Genomic DNA, 21,158 nt, shown 5'->3' with positions numbered 1-21,158 from the left:
CTCTCCATGTTGTGTAGAGCTAAGCTTGGACAAGTAGTGGACCTTGCTTCTTTCTTCCCTTAGTTTACTAGCTTAAAAGATTACTATGTATACTTGCTTAGATCTAGCTTGAACAAGTGGTGGACCTTGTATTCACACAAACTTAATCCATTACAAAAAAGTATATGCTAAAATAACATTTGGTTTTTTTTTGTTTGAGGAAAGATGGCTCCAAAAACACAGGTTGCAAGGGTTGTTGTCTCAGTTAACTATACTTGCAATGATCTTAGGAAATGGTGTTTGGACATACATGGTATAGAGGGTGCACAATTTCATAAGGTGCATCTATTTATTGCCAAAAAGGAGAATGACAGCTTGTTTGAAGATGTTGGACAAGTTGTGGAAGCATCTATCTCTGTAGGTGATAGTCATCGGGAGGTGGAATGCATTGACATTCTAGTTCCAATGAATCTAGAATTTCAACTATCTCCAGGAGCATATGCATTGGGGCGCGTGTCTAGAAACAAAGAAGAGACAATGTTTTCTCGAGGATGGAAGTTTGCAGAATCAAATCCAAATATCACAACAGATCAACTTCAAAGCTCCATCATTGCCACACTACAACGAAAAAAGGTGAAAGCTTCACGACCACCATCCACAAACAAGCAAGCAAAAGTGCAGAAAGTAAGAGCTAAGCGAACTAGTAACATTTTGGATGTAGACAATGCATCTTTGGCATCCTCATCAACAGAGGGTTCAATGTCAAAGATGGGAATTGTGGATCCAGATGTTTTAGAAGCCGAGGCCATGAAAGGACAAGAAAAAGATACAGGTGGAATGAATAAGTACATAAACTATTTTCTTTTCCAATATAGGGAATTTGATATCCCTATTCAAAATTGTTGGCTTGCTTCTAAGTCACTATAATGCACGTATTATGAATAAAAAGCAGGCTGAAAGTGTGTTATTTGGATTTTCACGGAGTACGACCAAGCCTGCAGCATGTGCAATCAAGCATTCCTGTTCGAAATGCAAAGTCAAAGAAGGGAACTCCTTTGACAATAGAAGAGGTAGAAGAGAAAAAAATTAAAGATTATCATTATTGGATTCTTGATAGGCAGCATTCAATCTATGCTACAAAAGTTTTGCTTCACAATAAACAAAACAACAAAGAGATATTTGAAAGACTGATTGGCGTGTACAAATTTAGAAAGGCTCGCATTGTTATGAATGCTCCTCCATTTTCTACAACTGCTATATCTGCCATTGCAAATGAGGAGGCTCAGACATTGTATGTCAAGCAACCTTACAGCAATATATTGAGATATTTACGGAGTCAATGGATCTTCTCAGGACGACCACCAAAGGCAGCAAGTGGAATTGCAGAGGGACATGCATCTCGTGCCGGATGGATCAAGTTATTTTTTTTGTCTTTCTGATATTCTTTAATTAACAAATCTTGCTCAGTAGTTTAATTATTTCTCTATTTCTTTTTAGGCTTTTCTTCGATTGGTAAGAGTAAGTGCAGCAGCAAGTTGGATTGCTAAACAGGCACACATGGTCACGTACTCTGATCCAATTTATGACTACTGGTTAGAAACCATTGAAAGGCTAGAAAGAGGAGAAGAAGAAACCCCCAACAACTGTATTTAGATACCTTTGTGGCCTTAAGGAATCAGATGTAAAGACTATTCTAAATTTATACACGCCAATCAATCTTTCAAATATCTCTTTGTTGTTTTGTTCATTGTGAAGCAAAACTTTAGCAGCATAGATTGACTGCTGCCCATCAAGAATCCAATAATGATAATCTTTAATTTTTTTCTCTTCTACCTCTTCTACTGTCAAAGGAGTCCTCTTCTGTGACTTCGCATTTCGAACACGCATCAAATATGCACATACTACAGGCTTAGTCGTACTCCGTGAAAATCCAAATAACACACTTTCAGCCTGTTTTTTATTCATAATACGTGCATTATAGTGACTTAGAAGCAAGCCAACAATTTTGAATAGGGATATCAAATTCCCTATATTGGAAAAGAAAATAGTTTATGTACTTATTCATTCCACCTGTATCTTTTTCTTGTCCTTTCATGGCTTCGGCTTCTAAAACATCTGGATCCACAATTCCCATCTTTGACATTGAACCCTCTGTTGATGAGGATGCCAAAGATGCATTGTCTACATCCAAAATGTTACTAGTTCGCTTAGCTCCTACTTTCTGCACTTTTGCTTGCTTGTTTGTGGATGGTGGTCGTGAAGCTTTCATCTTTTTTCGTTGTAGTGTGGCAATGATGGAGCTTTGAAGTTGATCTGTTGTGATATTTGGATTTGATTCTGCAAACTTCCATCCTCGAGAAAACATTGTCTCTTCTTTGTTTCTAGACACGCGCTCCAATGCATATGCTCCTGGAGATAGTTGAAATTCTAGATTCATTGGAACTAGAATGTCAATGCATTCCACCTCCCGATGACTATCACCTACAGAGATAGATGCTTCCACAACTTGTCCAACATCTTCAAACAAGCTGTCATTCTCCTTTTTGGCAATAAATAGATGCACCTTATGAAATTGTGCACCCTCTATACCATGTATGTCCAAACACCATTTCCTAAGATCATTGCAAGTATAGTTAACTGAGACAACAACCCTTGCAACCTGTGTTTTTGGAGCCATCTTTCCTCAAACAAAAAAAAACCAAATGTTATTTTAGCATATACTTTTTTGTAATGGATTAAGTTTGTGTTAATACAAGGTCCACCACTTGTTCAAGCTAAATCTAAGCAAGTATACATAGTAATCTTTTAAGCTAGTAAACTAAGGGAAGAAAGAAGCAAGGTCCACCACTTGTCCAAGCTTAGCTTTACACAACATGGAGAGATTCGAGGTCTACTAATTGTCTAATATAAGTATGGAGAAATGATAGAAGGTTGAACACTTGTCCAACCTATCATCTCTAGTAAAATGGGAGGTATAACCTTAAGATTCACCATGTAACCAACCTATACGTTATTGTATTATGAAGACTTGAAAAACAAAGCTCCACCACTTATCCAAGCTAGTTCCAAAATCAACATGGAGAGAAGCAAGCTCCACCATGTGTCCAAGCTCAGCTCCATTGAAACATGGAAAACCTATTATCCTTAGTAGCATGAGTGGTTTGGTCTCAAGATTCACCATTTGTCCACTCTATGTCATTAATATAAGAAGAATTGGGTGTTAAGTTCCACCACTTGTCCAACCTATAAGGTTATATCTTAAATGGTATTCTTTCTTACCACTTAGAATTCCCATGATATGTTTTACATGGGAATTTTGTTCCAAGGTCCACCATTTGTCCAAGCTAACTCTATTGAAACATAGAGAGAAGCAAAGGTCCACCACTTGTCCAAGCTAGGCTCCATTAAAACATGGAGAGAAGCATGCTCCACTATTTATCCAAGATAGGCTCCATTGAAACATGGAGAGAAGCAAGCTCCACCATGTCTCCAAGATGCTATACTCTATTGAAATACCTTAAACCCAAGATACTTTGTACAAGGGGGTTTGAATTCAAGGTCTATCAATTGTCCAACCTATTATTCCTAGTAGCATGAGTGGTTTGGTCTTAAGATTCATTCCACTCTATGTTATTATATTGAGAAGATCTGGGTGTTAAGGTCCACCACTTGTCCAACCTATAATGCTATATTTTAAATGGTATTCTTTCTCACCACTTGGAATGTCCATGATATGTTTAACATGAGGGTTTGGTTCCAAGGTCCACCACTTGTCCAAGCTAACTCTATTGAAACATAGAGAGAAGCAAAGGTCCACCACTTGTCCAAGCTATGCTCCATTAAAACATGGAGAGAAGGATGCTCCACCATTTCTCAAAGATAGGCTCCATTGAAACATGGAATAAAGCAAGCTCCACCATGTCTCCAAGATGCTAAGCTCCAATAAAATACCCTAAACCCAGGATATCTTTCTCACCACTTGTCCAATCTATTATTCATAGTAGAATGAGTCTATGGTTTCAAGATTCATCACTTGTCAACTCTATGTTATTATATTAAGAATTGGGTGTTAAAGTCCCCAACTTGTCCAACCTATCAGGTTATATCTAAAATGGTATTCTTTCTCACCACTTGAAATTCCCATGATATATTTTAAATGGGGATCTAGTTCCAAGGTCCACCACTTGTCCAAGCTAACTCTATTGAAACATACAGAGAAGAAAAGGTCCACCACTTGTCCACTCTATGTCATTATATTAAGAAAAATTGGGTGTTGAGATCCACCACTTGTCCAACCTATAATGTTATATCTTAAATGGTATTATTTCTCACTACTTAGAATTCCCATGATATGTTTTACAAGGGGGTTTTGTTCCAATGTCCACCACTAGTCCAAGTTAGGCTCCATTGAAACATGGAGAGAAAGATTCTCCACCATGTCTCCAAGATGCTAGGCTCCATTGAAATACCTTAAACTCATGATATTTTGTACATGGGGGGTTTACATTCATGGATTAGTCTCAAGATTCACTAAGAGTTCACTCTATGTCATTATATTAAGAAGATCTGGGTGTTAAGGTCCAGCACTTGTCCAACCTATAAGGCTATATTATCCTAAATGATATTTTTTCTTACCACTTGAAAACCCACGATATTTTGTACATGGGGGGTTTACATTCAAGGTCCACCACTTGTCCAACCTATTATCTCTAGTATCATGAGTGGTTTGGTCTCAAGATTCACCACTTTTCTTACCACTTGAAAACCCACGATATTTTGTACATGGGGGGTTTACATTCAAGGTCCACCACTTGTCCAACCTATTATCTCTAGTATCATGAGTGGTTTGGTCTCAAGATTCACCACTTTTCCACTCTATGTCATTATATTAAGAAGATCTGGTTGTTAAGGTCCACCACTTGTCCAACCGATAAGGCAGCTCATAAAAGCCAAAAGAATGTAAAACCCTTGTGTTGTGCCTCTAAAACTCTATCAGATTGTTGTGGCTACAAGGATGGTCCCCTCCTCCAACCAATCTATCTCTAAGCATCATCTCATGGCATTTAAGGCATGAGGGATGTTAACACTCACAGAGGATTGTGGTCACGGGCAGATTGAACCAGTGCCTTAGATACCATGAGATGGAGCAACTTGTGAGGAATTGGCCTAGAGGGCAACCGTAGAGCATAGTTACAAGCAGTTAAGAAGCACCTCAAGATCAGCCTAAGGAGCCCAAAGATAGGCTAGTATAGTAGCCTTTGGACTCTTTGGAGATTTAGTCGTAGGTGCCTCTTACAGCAAGTACTATTGCGAGAGCAGGAAAGTGAGTATCTTCAATTAGCTAAGGAGTTTGATTATTTAGCAAGTTTTGCATCACCGGCAGATGTCTCAATATCCATGATTTCGCCTTCTTATTGCTGTGTGTGGTCCCTGGAGATTTGAAAAGTTTTCACTGAGAGATTAGCCACTATGTATCTAGATGTCTTTCCTGCAGTTGTGTCACAAAGCGACGACATGACTACGGACAGCAGAAACCCTAAAATTCCTTCAAACCCTAATTTTTACCAAAAAAAACCCTAATTTCCGTAAATCGCGGAGGCTATAAGAAAAATAAAAAAAATATTATAATGATGAACGACGCAAATCTTGCTTTTTCTCTACGCAATGAGAAAGAGAGAGAATGCTTTTGCTTTCAAGTTTTGACTCTCTGTGAGAGAGAGAGAGGAGTTTCTTTTAATTTGAAGCTTTTGGGGCTCTGCTTTTGGGCATCCCTTGTAACCTTTAAATTAGTGGTGAGGGCCTCACTTCTCAGAGCATCTGGACGCAGAGTCTCAGAGTGAATCCCGACCCACTCTCTTGTACTTTCAGCTGATTAATATAAAAGAAATACCGAAAGGGGCGCCAATCTTTGGGGCCAATATCTCTAGGCACGGAACTCCGTCGGGCCAGTGCAAATCTATTGTGATTTGTGAATTGATTGAAGTGGTTATCTGGTGCTGTCGCGATTGATTCTTGACTTGGAGTGTCCAAGTCTATTACAGTGGTATCAGAGCACGGCCGATTTCTCTTCTACGGGAAATCCGATCCCCAATTTTTTTCACGCGGCACCTATGACTTCACGCAAGGATCAGTCAACTCCCTCTGCATCTGGAGATGCGGGCAAGGATCACAACAAAGATTCCGGTAGACAGTATGGCCCGCCTCGGCCTACTCAGGCGGAGCGGCGAGAGATGGAACGTCGTCAGTTCATCGGTGATGCAACGAAGATGATGCTCAATTTTGCAAAGGACCCAAAATTTGCAAAATATATGAGCGAGACGTCTTTTCAAGAAGTGCATGAGCAGTGGCAGAAAACGACTACACCCACTCTCAAGAAACCTTCTGCTCACAAGAAATATTCAGAGAAGGAATAAGAAGGGGTGGTTGATGCACGGATTGCTCAGCTTTTCAACATGCAAAAGAAGGACAAAAAGCACGGCAAAAAGCAGAAGAAAAGGCACTGACTTCCCGAGATATTTGGGTCGTCAGTCGACTTTTGACAAGGCAAAGAAACGGAAGAAGCGTGTTCGATTTGAAGGAGTACCCAGTTCTTCTTCTTCTTCTTCTGACAGCTCTTCTAGCTCTTCAGATTCGAGCGAAGAAGACAGAAAAGGTATAAAGAGAAGCAAGAAACAAAGCTTCGGAAAGGGCAAGAAAAAGGCAAAAAAGGCTAAATCTCGCCCAGTGAGTGACACTTCTACAGAGGACTCGTCTACAGACAGTTCAGACTCTGACAACCGAAACTTTTATGCGAACAAGAAGAATTTTCACAAAGTCAACCAGTACGACTTTCTCGAAGATAAAAGCAAGAAAGTCCGAGAGTTTAAGGAAGGTGTCCACTCGATCAAGTTTGATACTTTTTCAGGATACTCAAATGCTTCGAAAGATTTGTCTTTTATACAACAGTTTCACATCGCTTTCGCGGGAGGACGCTATTCAGAGCACTCCAAGATTCGGAGAGCTGCCTCTTACTTTAAGAGGAATGCTCGTACTTGGTGGTCCACGCTTCTTTTAAACAAGACTGCGCCAGTAAAATGGCTGAAATTTAAGAAGCTATTTATTTCTTCTTGGTTAACGCAAGAATATGAATGAGATATACGAGCTGCTTGGAACCATCCTCGGATGATCAAGAAAGACACAATCAATGCTTATTGTGAAAGATTCTGGAGCTCTTTTCTACCCGCCTCTTCATTCAAGAAGATCTCATTCAGAGAACAGATTGAGCGGTTTACCTTGGGTCTACCTACAGAGATCCGAGACCACTGCTTGGAACAGAAGTCAGCTTCTATTCAGGAGTTGATGAGTCATGCGTAGCGGGGCTTTGCCATTCACTCTGGCAGTCTGCCCTACCTCACAAATGAGGCCATGACACAACGAGCCGAACAGACTTGTGGGAATGAAAGTAGAAAGAAAAAGAGCAACCCAGAGGAAAAGGATGCACGACCCAAGCTTACTCCTAAGAAGAGAACTCGCTTCATCACAGAGGGGAAGTGCTTTGGATGCGGGGAACGTGGACATATCTCCGCGAAGTGCCCTAAAAAGGCACAGAAAGAACAGAATGATAAAGACGACGACAGGCATGAGAGTTCGAGAGCAGCTGAGGAACGTGGCAGAAAAGGCAGATAGAAAAGCAGAACTGGTACCACATGGCGTGGGACCTGCACCGAATCTAATGAATGAAAGTACAAACTTTGCCGCTTTTGAGGCAAAGTGAAGGATCAGGAAGCTCTTTTGAAGGAGCCAAGGCCAACTTCTTTTCACTTGGAATTGGCAGCTCGATTTGGAATTACGCCCGACAAACTGACGCCACAGGCGGAGGTAGTTCGACTGGCACCGGGATGGGATGTTGCCATTACACCGAGCATTGGAAACTTCGTTTGCAAGACAGGGGTGTTCAGGGCACGCGAGTGACGTTCTACTCAGGATCCCTTGGTACCAGAAGAACTACGCCGTGGTTGACTACCAGGCCGAGAAAGCGACTTTGATAAATGAAGGGCTTTGAGATTGTACTTGATGAACTTCAGTTTCTTACTCATTCTTTTGGGAGAGAACTGAACGATGGATAAAGGTTGAATATGTTGTGACCTGATCAAAAGAACGCCAAGATTTTTCTCCACACTCATGCCGATTGCTTTTCAGAGGGCCTGAAGATCAAACCATTGATCTGATACCTGGAAGCACGCCACCGAACCGGCCACCTTACCGTGTGAGCCGAGTACAGAATGAAAAGATTATGAACTGAGTGAAAGACCTCTTGGAAAAGGGTCTTGTCCAGCATAGTACTTCACCGTATTGCTCTCCATTGTTGTTGGATTTGAAGAAAGACGGATCTTGGAGAATGTGTATCTATTATAGAGCTCTCAACAAAATCACCATCAAGAACAGATTTCCGATTCCTAGGATCGATGATATACTCAACAGGTTACAGGGATCCTCGCGCTTTACCAGGATTGATCTGAAGAGTGGATATCATCAGATCCGAATCGCACCGGAAGACGTCTACAAGACAGCGGACGACTTTTGGGTTATTTGAGTTTTTGGTGATGCCTTTTGGTTTAACCAATGCTCTTGCGACATTTAACCGGATGATGGACAGGATTTTTCGAGAGCACGGGCTATTTGTTGGCACTTTGTTTGATGATATCATTGTTTTCTCCAAGAATGACGCAGACCACAGAGATCATATGCTTCAGAGATACTGTAACATACTTGGACACTCCAAGTAAAGAATCAACAGCGACAGCACCAAATAACCACTTCAAAACAATTCACAGACCACAATAGATTTGCACTGGCCCGGCGGAGTTCCAAGCCTAGAGATATTGGCCCCAAAGACTGGCGCCCCTTTCGGTATTTCTTTTTATATTAATCAGATCAAAGTACAAGAGAGTGGCTAGGGTTTCACTCTCAGACTCTGCGTCCAGATGCTCTGAGAAGTGAAGCCCTCACCACTTATTTCAAGATACAAGGGATGCCCAAAAGCAGAGCCCCAAAAGCTTTTAAAATAAAAAGCATCAATTCATCGGATGCCCAAAAGCAGAGCCCCAAAAGCTTTTAAAATAAAAAGCATCAGTACAAGGGATGCCCAAAAGCAGAGCCCCAAAAGCTCATCTTTTTTTTTTTCAGCCTCCGCGATTTCCGGAAATTAGGGTTTCTTGCAGAAATTAGGGTTTGCAGGAATTTTAGGGTTTTTGGCAGAAATTAAGGTTTCTGCTATTCGCTACGTCATCACTTTGTGACATACCCCGCTCTTGAAAGCATTGTAATCGACCGCGATTACGCCTGTAAAACCGACAAAATCCATAAACCGTCTTAGCAGACACTAACTGTTAGTACCTACGTACTAGGAACACACATCTAGCACATGTAAAAAATCGACAGTCACATCACAGGACATCACCAGACATCACAGAACATCACATGACATTCAACATTCATTCGGATCTTAGACCATGATTTATCGGCAATGTAGCTAGCAATCACATCTAGGTCCAATCAGGACCTCATCGATGTCCGATTGACTAACCCCTATTGCAACCATGTCTATTCGAGATCAATCAAACCAAAATGCTACAGTCATTTCGGCTATCAGTTCCTGCACTCACAAGAAGTCAAGAACAAATCAGTATCATTATCAGGAATTCCATTTCATAAAGTCATCCAGCAGAATACTGTTAGCTCTCAGTATCCCTGAAGCTCAAAGAGACATCAGTGACTTTAGTATCAAAATCGAGGCATCTGTTGACAAGGGAACGGAGTGACTCCCCTCTTGTGCATCCCACTGCACCAGATCTCCGGCCAAGCTGAATTCTGGGTTCCGTTTGGAGTAGACTATGCTAAATCAAAACATCGAGGTAAAGTTTCACAATCCGAGGAGTATCTGCTAGGTCCTCCTCCTCCATCCACTTCGCATCAAATGCAGGAAAGTTCTTGAACTTAACCAAGAACCGCCTTCAGACTTCACCTTTCTTCGTATCATTATGTGCCAAAATCTGTTCAGGAACAAGGATCTCCTCCTTTTCTTCCACTTCGGGTTGCTCATCAGGCTCCATATCATCAGGCACATCACCCTTAACAGGTTTCAAGAGACTCACATGAAATGCATTGTGAATCCTCCAAGTATCTGGCAGTTTCAATCGGAAGGAGACATCATTTATCTTTTCAGTGATCCGGAAAGGTCCGTAGTATCGCATACTAAGCTTTGGAAAAAGCCTCTCCTTTCCCTTTTTCTTTCGTAGGCGTGCCTTCTCAAAACGTAAGAGCACCCAATCATCCTCCTTCAATTTCAAGTCGCGACGATGACAATCCGCTGCCTTTTTCTGTCGTTCTTGAGACTCCTACAAAGTCTCGCGAACCTTGGCAATAGCCGTATCCAAATCTCGCGAATATTCATGCGCTTCAAATATCTAATCTTTCGTGCTCAGGAAGGATGGAACCATCGCAGCACTTTCAACAATCTCACATGGCGTCTTCCCCATTGAAGAGTGTATCGTGTTATTGTAGGCAAATTCCACCAAAGGTAAGTTCTTTTCCCATTGAGTCTTCTAATCCGAGATACAAGACTTCAATAAATCTAAAACCATTGAATTGGCAATCTCAGATTGCCCGTCACTCTACAAGTGGAACGATGACGAGAACTACAACCGCGTCCCAACGTTCTCCCCAATTGCCTTCCAAAACAAACTCATAAATCTGGGGTCTCTGTCGGAGGCAATCGTCTCAGACGTGCCATGTAATCGGAAAATCATCGTGATCATTCTGTGTAATCGGGAGATCAAAAATGAAATCCATTTCAATACTTTCCCAGGGGCGGGTGGGTATGGGTAAAAGGGTGTAACAATCCCTATGTCTTATGCCCATCAAACTTGACCTTCTGGTATACTACTGCGCACAACTCTTCCACGTCCTTTTTGAGTCACGGCCGAAAGAAGTATCTCTCTACCCCTTTCATGGTGGTAGCAAATGCCGCGGTGCCCGTAAAAGGTGGACAGTGGCATTCAGTCATAACCTTATCACTCAACGGCTGTGTAACGCACAACATAGTCTTTCTCATCAAGTAACCTTCCCGAAGGGAGTATCCCGCTACTATCTCCCCATCCCGTATCCTTGTGAAAATATCTGCAAAATAGTATCTGTGGGATACTGATCGACCATATCCTCGAAGCTCCTATGATGTATCGCGGAAATAGCCAGAACCAACAGTTTCCGAGACAAAGCATCTGCCACCACATTCTTTTGTCCCTACACATGGACAACCTGGAAGTGGAACTGTGACAAGATGTTCGCCCACCGCATCTGCTTTTCCGAAAGCTGCTTCTGTGACAAGAAGTAGCGCAAACTCTCATGGTCTGTAAAGACAGTAAAATCCGCTTCGAGTAGGTATTGCCGCCACTGAGTAAGAGCATGGATAACCGCCAAAAGCTCTTTCTCATAGATCTGTGCTGTCATCTCCGGCCTAGAGAACAAACGGCTCTCGTAAGCTATGACATGGCCTTCTTGCATCAAGACCGCACCCAGACTACGACCACAAGCATCACAATACACTTCAAATGACTTCTGCAAGTCCGGCAAAGTCAAAATAGGTCCCGTAGTCAATTTCTCTTTCCATGTCCGAAAGGCAGTCACCTCTGTGGGTCCCCACAAAAAAGGTACTCCTTTCTGTGTCAAGGTATGCATAGGGGAAGCAACCTCTGCAAACTTTCGTATGAACCGCCTGTAGTACGAACACAGTCCCAAGAAGCTTCTAACTTCATGGACATTCCTCAAATCGGGCCAATCACGGACAGTGGCCAGGTCCATTTGCACTCCTGCTGCTGACACAATGTGTCCCAAAAAGTGTATCTCTGGTAGGAAAAATTCACTTTTCTTTGCATTAATCACTGACGTGTGATCTCGTAATGCCTGAAAGACTTGAAGCAGATGATCTCTGTGTTCTGCCTCATTCTTGGAGAAAACAATGATGTCGTCAAAGAAAGTGCCAACAAATAGCCTGTACTCTTGAAAAATCCTGTCCATCATCCGGTTAAATGTCGCAGGAGCATTGGTTAATCCAAAAGGCATCACCAAAAACTCAAATAACCCAAAAGTCGTCCGAAAAGCTGTCTTGTAGACATCTCTCGGCGCTATCCTGATCTGATGATATAAACTTTTCAAGTCAATCCTGCTAAAGCACGAGGATCCCTGTAACCTGTCGAGTATATCATCGATCCTAGGAACCGGAAATCTGTTCTTGATGGTGATTTCGTTGAGTGCTATAATCGATGCACACTCTCCAAGATCCGTCTTTCTTCAAAACCAACAACACTTGAGAGCAATACGGTGAAGTACTAGGCTAGACAAGACCCTTTTCCAAGAGGTCTTTCACTCAGTTCATAATCTTTTCATTCTGTACTCGACTCACACGGTAAGGTGGCCGATTCGGTGGCGTGCTTCCAGGTATCATATCAATGGTTTGATCTTCAGGCCCTCTGAAAAACAATCCGCATGAGTGTGGAGAAAAATCTTGGCGTTCTTTTGATCAGGTCAAAACATATTCAACCTTTATCCTAGGTTTAGTTCTCTCCCAAAAGAATGAGTAAGAAACTGAAGTTCATCAAGTACAATCTCTAACCCCTTCATTTATCAAAGTCGCTTACTCGGCCCGGTAGTCAACCACGGCGTAGTTCTTGTGGTACCAAGGGATCCTGAGTAGAACGTCACTCGCGTGCCCTGAACACCCCTGTCATTGCAAACAAAGTTTGCCAATGCTCGATGTAATGGCAACATCCCATCCGGGTGCCAGTAGAACTACCTCCCCCTGTGCCGTCAGTTTGTCGGGCGTAATTCCAAATCGAGCCGCCAATTCCAAGTGAAAAGAAGTTGGCCTTGGCTCCTTCAAAAGAGCTTCCTGATCCTTCACTTTGCCCCAAAAGCGGCAAAGTTTGTACTTTCATTCATTAGATTCGGTGCAGGTTCCACGCCATGTGGTACCAGTTCAGTTTTTCTATTTGCCTTTTCTGCCACGTTCCTCAGCTGCTCTCGAACTCTCAGGCCTGTCGTCGTCTTTATCGTTCTGTGCCTTCTTAGGGCACTTCGCGGAGATATGTCCATGTTCCCCGCATCCAAAGCACTTCCCCTCTCTGATGAAGCGAGCTCTCTCCTCAGGAGTAAGCTTGGGTCATGCATCCTTTTCCTCTGGGTTGCTCTTTTTCTTTCTACTTTCATTCCCACAAGTCTGTTCGGCTCGTTGTGTCATGGCCTCATCTGTGAGGTAGGTCAGACTGCCAGAGTGAATGGCAAAGCCCCGCTTCGCATGACTCATCAACTCCTGAATAGAAGCTGACTTCTGTTCCAAGCAGTGGTCTCGGATCTCTGTAGGTAGACCCAAGGTAAACCGCTCAATCTGTTCTCTGAATGAGATCTTCTTGAATGAAGAGGCGGGTAGAAAAGAGCTCCAGAATCTTTCACAATAAGCATTGATTGTGTCTTTCTTGATCATCCGAGGATGGTTCCAAGCAGCTCGTATATCTCATTCATATTCTTGCGTTAACCAAGAAGAAATAAATAGCTTCTTAAATTTCAGCCATTTTACTGGCGCAGTCTTGTTTAAAAGAAGCGTGGACCACCAAGTACGAGCATTCCTCTTAAAGTAAGAGGCAGCTCTCCGAATCTTGGAGTGCTCTGAATAGCGTCCTCCCGCGAAAGCGATGTGAAACTGCTGTATAAAAGACAAATCTTTCGAAGCATTTGAGTATCCTGAAAAAGTATCAAACTTGATCGAGTGGCCACCTTCCTTAAACTCTCGGACTTTCTTGCTTTTATCTTCGAGAAAGTCGTACTGGTTGACTTTGTGAAAATTCTTCTTGTTCGCATAAAAGTTTCGGTTGTCAGAGTCTGAACTGTCTGTAGACGAGTCCTCTGTAGAAGTGTCACTCACTGGGCGAGATTTAGCCTTTTTTGCCTTTTTCTTGCCCTTTCCGAAGCTTTGTTTCTTGCTTCTCTTTATACCTTTTCTGTCTTCTTCGCTCGAATCTGAAGAGCTAGAAGAGCTGTCAGAAGAAGAAGAAGAAGAACTGGGTACTCCTTCAAATCGAACACGCTTCTTCCGTTTCTTTGCCTTGTCAAAAGTCGACTGACGACCCAAATATCTCGGGAAGTCAGTGCCTTTTCTTCTGCTTTTTGCCGTGCTTTTTGTCCTTCTTTTGCATGTTGAAAAGCTGAGCAATCCGTGCATAAACCACGTTCTCCAGTTCCTTCTCCATATATTTCTTGGAGGCAGAAGGTTTCTTGAGAGCGGGTTTCGGGAGTGGTGTTGTGGTTCTCTGCCACTCCGTCTATACCTCTTCCAAAGAGGTCTGGTTCATATATTTTGCCATCTTCGGGTCCTTGGCAAAATAGAGCATCATCTTTGTTGCATCGCCGATCAATTGACAACGCTTCATCTCTCTTTGCTCCGCCTGAGTAGGCCGAGGCGGGCCATACTCTCTGTCTGAATCTTCATTGTGATCCCAGCCCGCATCTCCAGATGCAGACGGAGTCGACTGATCATTGCCTGAAGCCATAGGTGCCGCGGAAAAAAAATTGGGGATCGGATTTCCCGTAGAAGAGAAATCGGCCGTGCTCTGATACCACTGTAATAGACTTGGACACTCCAAGTCAAGAATCAACCGCGACAGCACCAAATAACCACTTCAAAACAATTCACAGATCACAACAGATTTGCACTAGCCCGGCGGAGTTGCGTGCCTAGAGATATTGGCCCCAAAGACTTGCGCCCCTCTCGGTATTTCTTTTTATATTAATCAAATCAAAGTACAAGAGAGTGGCTAGGGTTTCACTCTCAGACTCTGCGTCCAAATACTCTGAGAAGTGAAGCCCTCACCACTTACTTAAAGATACAAGGGAGCCCAAAAGCAGAGCCCCAAAAGCTTTTAAAATAAAAAGCATCAGTTCTCTCTCTCTCTTAGAGAGTCTTTTCTCCTTTTTTATAAAAAAAGCAAAATTCGCGTCGCTCATCATTTTATAAAATTAAATATAAAATTTTTATTAAAAAAATCAGCCTCCGCGATTTCCGGAAATTAGGGTTTCTGCTGTCCGCCACGTCATCACTTTGTGACAGATACATTTTTTTTGGGACACTGTCTCAGCAACAGGAGTGCAAATGGATCCGGTCAAGATAGACACTATCTGTGATTGGCCCGATTTGAAGAATGTCCATGAAGTTGGAAGCTTCTTGGGACTGTGTTCGTACTACAGACGGTTCATTCAAAGGTTTGCAGAGGTTGCTTCCCCTTTGCATATCTTCATACAAAAAGGAGTCCCTTTCTTGTGGGGATCCACAGAGGTGACTGCCTCTCAGACATTGAAAGAGAAATTGACTACATGACCAAATTTGACTTTGCCGGACTTGCAGAAGTCATTTGAAGTATTTTGTGATGCTTATGATTGTAGTCTGGGTGCGGTCTTGATGCAAGAAGGCCATGTCATTGCTTACGAGAGCCGATTGTTCTCTAGGCCGGAGATGACAGCACAGATTTATGAGAAAGAGCTTTCAGTGGTTATCCATGCTCTTACTCAGTGGCGGCATTACCTACTCGGAGCGGATTTTACTGTCTTTACAGACCATCAGAGTTTGCGCTACTTCTTGCCACAGAAGCAGCTTTCGGAAAAGCAGATGCGGTGGGCCAACATGTTGTCACAGTTTCACTTCCAGATTGTCCATGTGCAAGGACAGAAGAATGTGGTGGCAGATGCTTTGTCTCGGAAGCCGTTGGTTCTAGCTATTTCCGCGATACATCATAGGAGCTTCGAGGATATGGTCGATCAGTATGCCACAAATACAGATTTTGTAGATATTTTCACAAGGATACGGGATGGGGAGACAGTAGCTGGATGCTCCCTTCGGGAAGGCTACTTGATGAGAAGGACTATGTTGTGCGTTACACAGCCATTGCGGGAAAAGGTTATGACTGAATGCCGTTGTCCACCCTTTACGGGTCACCGCGGCATTGCTACCACCATGAAGGGGTAGAGAGATACTTCTTTTGGTCGACACTCAAAAAGGATGTGGAAGAGTTTGTGCGCAGTATGCCAGAAGGTCAAGTTTGACAGGCATAAGGCACAAGAATTGTTACAGCATTTACCCATACCCACCCGCCCTTGGGAAAATATTAAAATGGATTTCATTTTTGATCTCCCGAGAACACAGAATGATCATGATGATTTCCCGATTACATGGCACGTCTGACACGATTGTCTCCGACAGAGACCCCAGATTTATGAGTTTGTTTTGGAAGGCAATTTGGGAGAACATTGGCACGCGGTTGCAATTCTCGTCATCGTTCCACTTGCAGACTGACAGGCAATTTGAGATTGCCAATTCAGTGGTTTTAGATTTATTGAAGTCTTGTATCTCGGATCAGAAGACTCAATGGGAAAAGAACTTACCTTTGGTGGAATTTGCCTACAATAACAAGATACACTCTTCGACATGGAAGACACCATTTCAGATTGTTGAAAGTGTTGCGAAGGTTCCATCCTTCCTGAGCACGAAAGATTAGATATTTGAAGCGCATGAATATTCGCGAGATTTGGATACGGCTTTTGCCAAGGTTCGCGAGACTTTGCAAAAGTTTCAAGAACAACAGAAAAAGGCAGCGGATCGCCATTGTCGCGACTTGAAACTGAAGGAGGATGATTGGGTGCTCTTACGTTTTGAGAAGGCACGCCTAAGAAAGAAAAAGGGAAAGGAGAGACTTTTTCCAAAGCTTAGTATGCGATACTACGGACCTTTCCAGATTACTGAAAAGATAAATGATGTCTCCTTCCGATTGAAACTACTAGATACTTGGAGGATTCACAATGCATTGCATGTGAGTCTCTTGAAACCTGTTAAGGGTGATGTGCCTGATGATGGGGAGCCTGATGAGCAACCCGCAGTTGAGAAAACGAGGAGACTCTTGTTCCTAAACAGATTTTGGCACATACAGATACGAAGAAAGGTAAAGTCCGAAGGCGGTTCTTGGTTAAGTTCAAGAACTTTCCTGCATTTGATGCGAAGTGGATGGAGGAGGAGGACCTAGCATATACTCCTCGGATTGTGAAACTTTACCTCGATGTTTTGGTTTAGCATAGTCTACTCCAAACGGGAACCCAGAATTCAGCTTGGCCGGAGATCTGGTGCAGTGGGATGCACAAGAGGGGAGTCACTCCGTTCCCTTGTCAACAGATGCCTCGATTTTGATACTAAAGTCACTGATGTCTCTTTGAGCTTCAGGGATACTGAGAGCTGACAGTATTCTGCTGGATGACTTTATGAAATGGAATTCCTGATAATGATACTGATTTGTTCTTGACTTCTTGTGAGTGCAGGAACTGATAGCCGAAATGACTGCAGCATTTTGGTCTGATTGATCTCAAATAGACATGGTTGCAATAGGGGTTAGTCAATCGGACATCGATGAGGTCCCGATTGGACCTAGATGTGATTACTAGCTACATTGCCGATAAATTATGGTCTAAGATCCGAATGAATGTTGAATGTCCTATGATGTCTGGTGATGTCATGTGTTGTCGTGTGATGTGACTGTCGATTTTGTACATGTGCTAGAAGTGTGTTCCTGTACTAACAGTAAGTGTCTGCTAAGACGGTTTATGGCTTTTGCCGGTTTTGCAGGCGTAATCGCGGTCGATTACAATGCTTTCAAGAGGGGGTATATCACAAAAGTGATGACGTGGCTACAGACAGCAAAAACCCTAATTTCTGCCAAAAACCCTAAAATTCCTGCAAACCCTAATTTTTGCCAAAAAACCCTAATTTTTGAAAATTGCGGAGGCTATTAAAAATATATATATTATAATGATGAGCGACGCAAATCTTGCTTTTTCTCTACGCAATGAGAAAGAGAGAGAATGCTTTTGCTTTCAAGTTTTGACTCTCTGTGAGAGAGAGAGAGCAGTTGCTTTTGATTTGAAGCTTTTGGGGCTCTGCTTTTGGGCATCCCTTGTAACCTTTAAATTAGTGGTGAGGGCCTCACTTCTCAGAGCATCTGGACGCAGAGTCCGAGAGTGAATCCCGACCCACTCTCTTGTACTTTGAGCTGATTAATATAAAAGAAATACCGAAAGGGGCGCCAGTCTTTGGGGCCAATATCTCTAGGCACGGAACTCCGCCGGGCCAGTGCAAATCTATTGTGATCTGTGAATTGTTTGAAGTGGTTATTTGGTGTTGTCGCGATTGATTCTTGACGTGGAGTGTCCAAGTCTGTTACAAGTTGTCTACAGGACATCACGTTTTTCATGGTCAAATTCACGACCCAACTCTATATGATCTCTCTTAGACGAGGGAGGTTCAGTACAAGAGTAGACGATGGTGGAGGCCAGCTATTGCATGGATGTTAGACAATTTGCAGATTTGTATGAGAGACAGATTAATCATGCCTTCGGGAAGTTGGTTTGGTCAAATAAATGTTCATCTTGGTACCTTCCCTTTGCTCTTGTGATGAAGGACAAATAGGTCCCTTCTTCCTCTCTGATAGTTTGGTTGTGTCAGAGATCGGTATCTTATTTGGGGGTACCACATCCAAAGATGATGGAATGGATGTGGATGATTTTGCAAGCACAACAAAGGGGTTTTATAGTCCCTTAGCTTTTATGAGCTGTTGCAGGAAGTTTTTACAGCGGATACTTTATATCACTTTGGTAGCTAGTACTCGTCTTTATGGTTTCACTACACCACCAAAGGCAAGAGAGAGCTTTTGGCATATTTGTGTAGGCTTCCTACGCCCAAATAGAGCTTCTTCACCACTACGTGATTTGAGTATCTTATCCTTTGATGCATCCTGTGGTTGTATATATAATATATATTTTTCCCCATGATCTCATTGTATATCTTTCAGGGGTTTCCCCATATTTCATGTATATGGACCTTTGGTTTATTCTCTGTAATGCAAAGGGTCACAAGTCCCACTTTTTGAGAGAGAGAGAGAGAGAGAGAGAGAGAGAGAGAGACTTCCCCCCCCCCCCCCCCCCCCCTCCACTAGTTGTCCCTTAGCATAGTAAACCCTCACCCTATCCCTAGTCCAATGTCTCCAACCATACAAATCACCTTCTCGTGACACTCTAAACGATATATCTCCTTGCCCCTTATTCTATTTGAGCCACACACCTTCAAAGAGCCTACCACTAACCACCGTCGTAGCAAGAAGCCTTCATTTATCTGTTCCTCCCACCCTTCCAGTCTCGACCTCCTCTAATTCACACACACTCTAGCTCCCACTTGATGTGCGTCCATCTGGCTGGCTATGGCAACAATTTGGTGAGTTTCCTATAGGCAAGGGCTACCATCCTAAGGGCATCCCTCCACCCTCCTAGGAGCTAACCCGATTTAATTAAAGAAGTGAACCTAGGTAGTTCAACAAATCAAGAGTTATTATATTGGCTGCATGGTTATGAGAACATACATGTCTCTTAGGTCAGGTCATACAAAAATGGGTTTGCATGGTCCTATTGACATTAGAAGGCGTTCCTCTTGAGCTCGAAGTCCATACCATCCCCTTTTTCGCAGCGAGCACCCCACTAGTGTGGGGTCAAGCTTGATCCCACTAGTGTGGGATCAAGCTAACAAGCCCAACCCGGGTCCTAGAGGATATTGTTGTAGGGAAGCAAGAGCCAAACTCATTGCGCCAGTGGAGCATTCGAAATGGCTCCCCACCTATGGTGATCTCTCTACCATGGTGATGTCCTTGAGCTATGGAAGACATCCTCCAGCACGACGTTGTGCAATTCCGAACCGTGGCTGGCCAACCCCTTCCCCTTCTTAACAGATGAAAGCTCAAAGTCTACACTTATAGCTATCTACTCTCGACCATCCTCACTCCCGCAAGTGTAGGGTACCCTATGTCTTCCCCTTCCTTGCAATTGGGTGTCCTAGAGGGTCCTCAAAATCTTCTCCTAGTGATTAATCAAGGTTGTATGTTACTTTTGATTTGTCCGGTGCGCTTACTGAGCTACTCAAGGTTTAGTTTCTTTTTCAATTCCGTTGTTCCATTCATTCCTTCCTCGACATATTGTAGTTGGCCACTCCTCGAGATTCTAACTAGAAGTTTGTGCTACCGCTAACCAACCTTGTATGTGCACAAATTCTCATGGAACATAATATGCTGTAGACTTCTTGAGGTATAGTCTCCAGGCTAAGCCAAAAAGAATAATTACATGAACCCATTACAATTTCTACGGATAACTGCCAAAAGCCTTTCAAAGTCGCATTACAAGAAACAAACACACAAATTCAAAAAGAGAAGACAGCAAACGGGAGATCTTACCTGCGGGCAGTGCCCGCTGGAGGCAGGCCAAGAGTTCGAAGAATCTTGGATTTCATTGAGAAGCAGCCTCAGAGGTGGCTGCGGCTTTCTCTAGCTCTGTTGAGACGTGGAATGCTATGAGGCACGTTAAAACCGATGCCGAAGGCGAGAAGCGGCAGTGCAGCACGTATGAGTCTATGAGAATCGTGTTGAATGATCGTTTCCATTGAAAACGGTAGCTTCAAAAGTAGTATTTACTATTACTCGTAGTGGACAAAGTTGCTTGCAGCTTCGGGTGGGTTCACATGCGGCACGGAAGGTCAAAGACTTGCATTTCACCACACAGAATATGTGCTCTGGATTATGAAAAAGAAATAGGATGGAGAATCTAGATCCTCTAAGGAGACCCCTTTTCTAAAAAGAGTACGTGTGGGCATACATATCCATACAAACAACAAAGTGGAGACTTGCTCGTGCTGGCACTCATCGTAGGTAACCCCGACCAACAAGAGTAGACAATGGCGATATAGCAAGGTTGGGAGGAAATATGGGTCTTGGGTGGGCACATGTTGGCTGTAGCGAGCAGCGGCTTAGTGCCTAAAATAGCGACTGTCGTTTCTCCCATGCGCATGCATCTCTCTCTCTCTCTCTCTCTCTCTCTCTCTCTCTCTCTCACACACACACACACACACACACACACACATACATGTGTTAGCAAGCAAGGCAAGGAATTGAAGCATCCTCTATATGCCTGCTTTACCCACGTGGTGTGTCTGGCTTCAAGAGCTCATGTTTTGAACACTATGAATCAAAAATATGTCGCACGCTAGATGTCACATGCACATGAGGGCCCCATGCATA

The 21,158-nt window shown here is 43.1% G+C and overlaps 1 protein-coding gene across 2 annotated transcripts in view; it reads right to left on the bottom strand.

The window, feature by feature from the left end:
- The window catches only part of LOC147419250 (uncharacterized), a 133,246-nt gene extending 112,675 nt beyond the window's left edge, over positions 1–20,571 (bottom strand). The window contains exon 1 of one of the 2 annotated variants that reach the window (XR_015187205.1): positions 20,319–20,571. Coding sequence is in view for 1 of the 2 variants with exons in the window: in XM_086506416.1 (XP_086362542.1) it covers positions 20,319–20,374 (56 nt within the window). In the remaining variant the exon portion in view is untranslated. The remainder of the gene's footprint in view (positions 1–20,318) is intronic. The other variant, XM_086506416.1, reaches the window with a different exon arrangement.
- Between the last annotated feature and the right edge of the window lie 587 nt (positions 20,572–21,158).

Source organism: Adiantum capillus-veneris, chromosome 29 (genome assembly GCF_014529385.1).
Source record: "Adiantum capillus-veneris isolate H3 chromosome 29, ASM1452938v2, whole genome shotgun sequence".
Lineage (NCBI taxonomy): Eukaryota > Viridiplantae > Streptophyta > Polypodiopsida > Polypodiales > Pteridaceae > Adiantum > Adiantum capillus-veneris.
The sequence above is the reverse complement of the archived record's forward strand: the minus strand, read 5'-3'. Positions and strand labels throughout refer to the sequence as shown.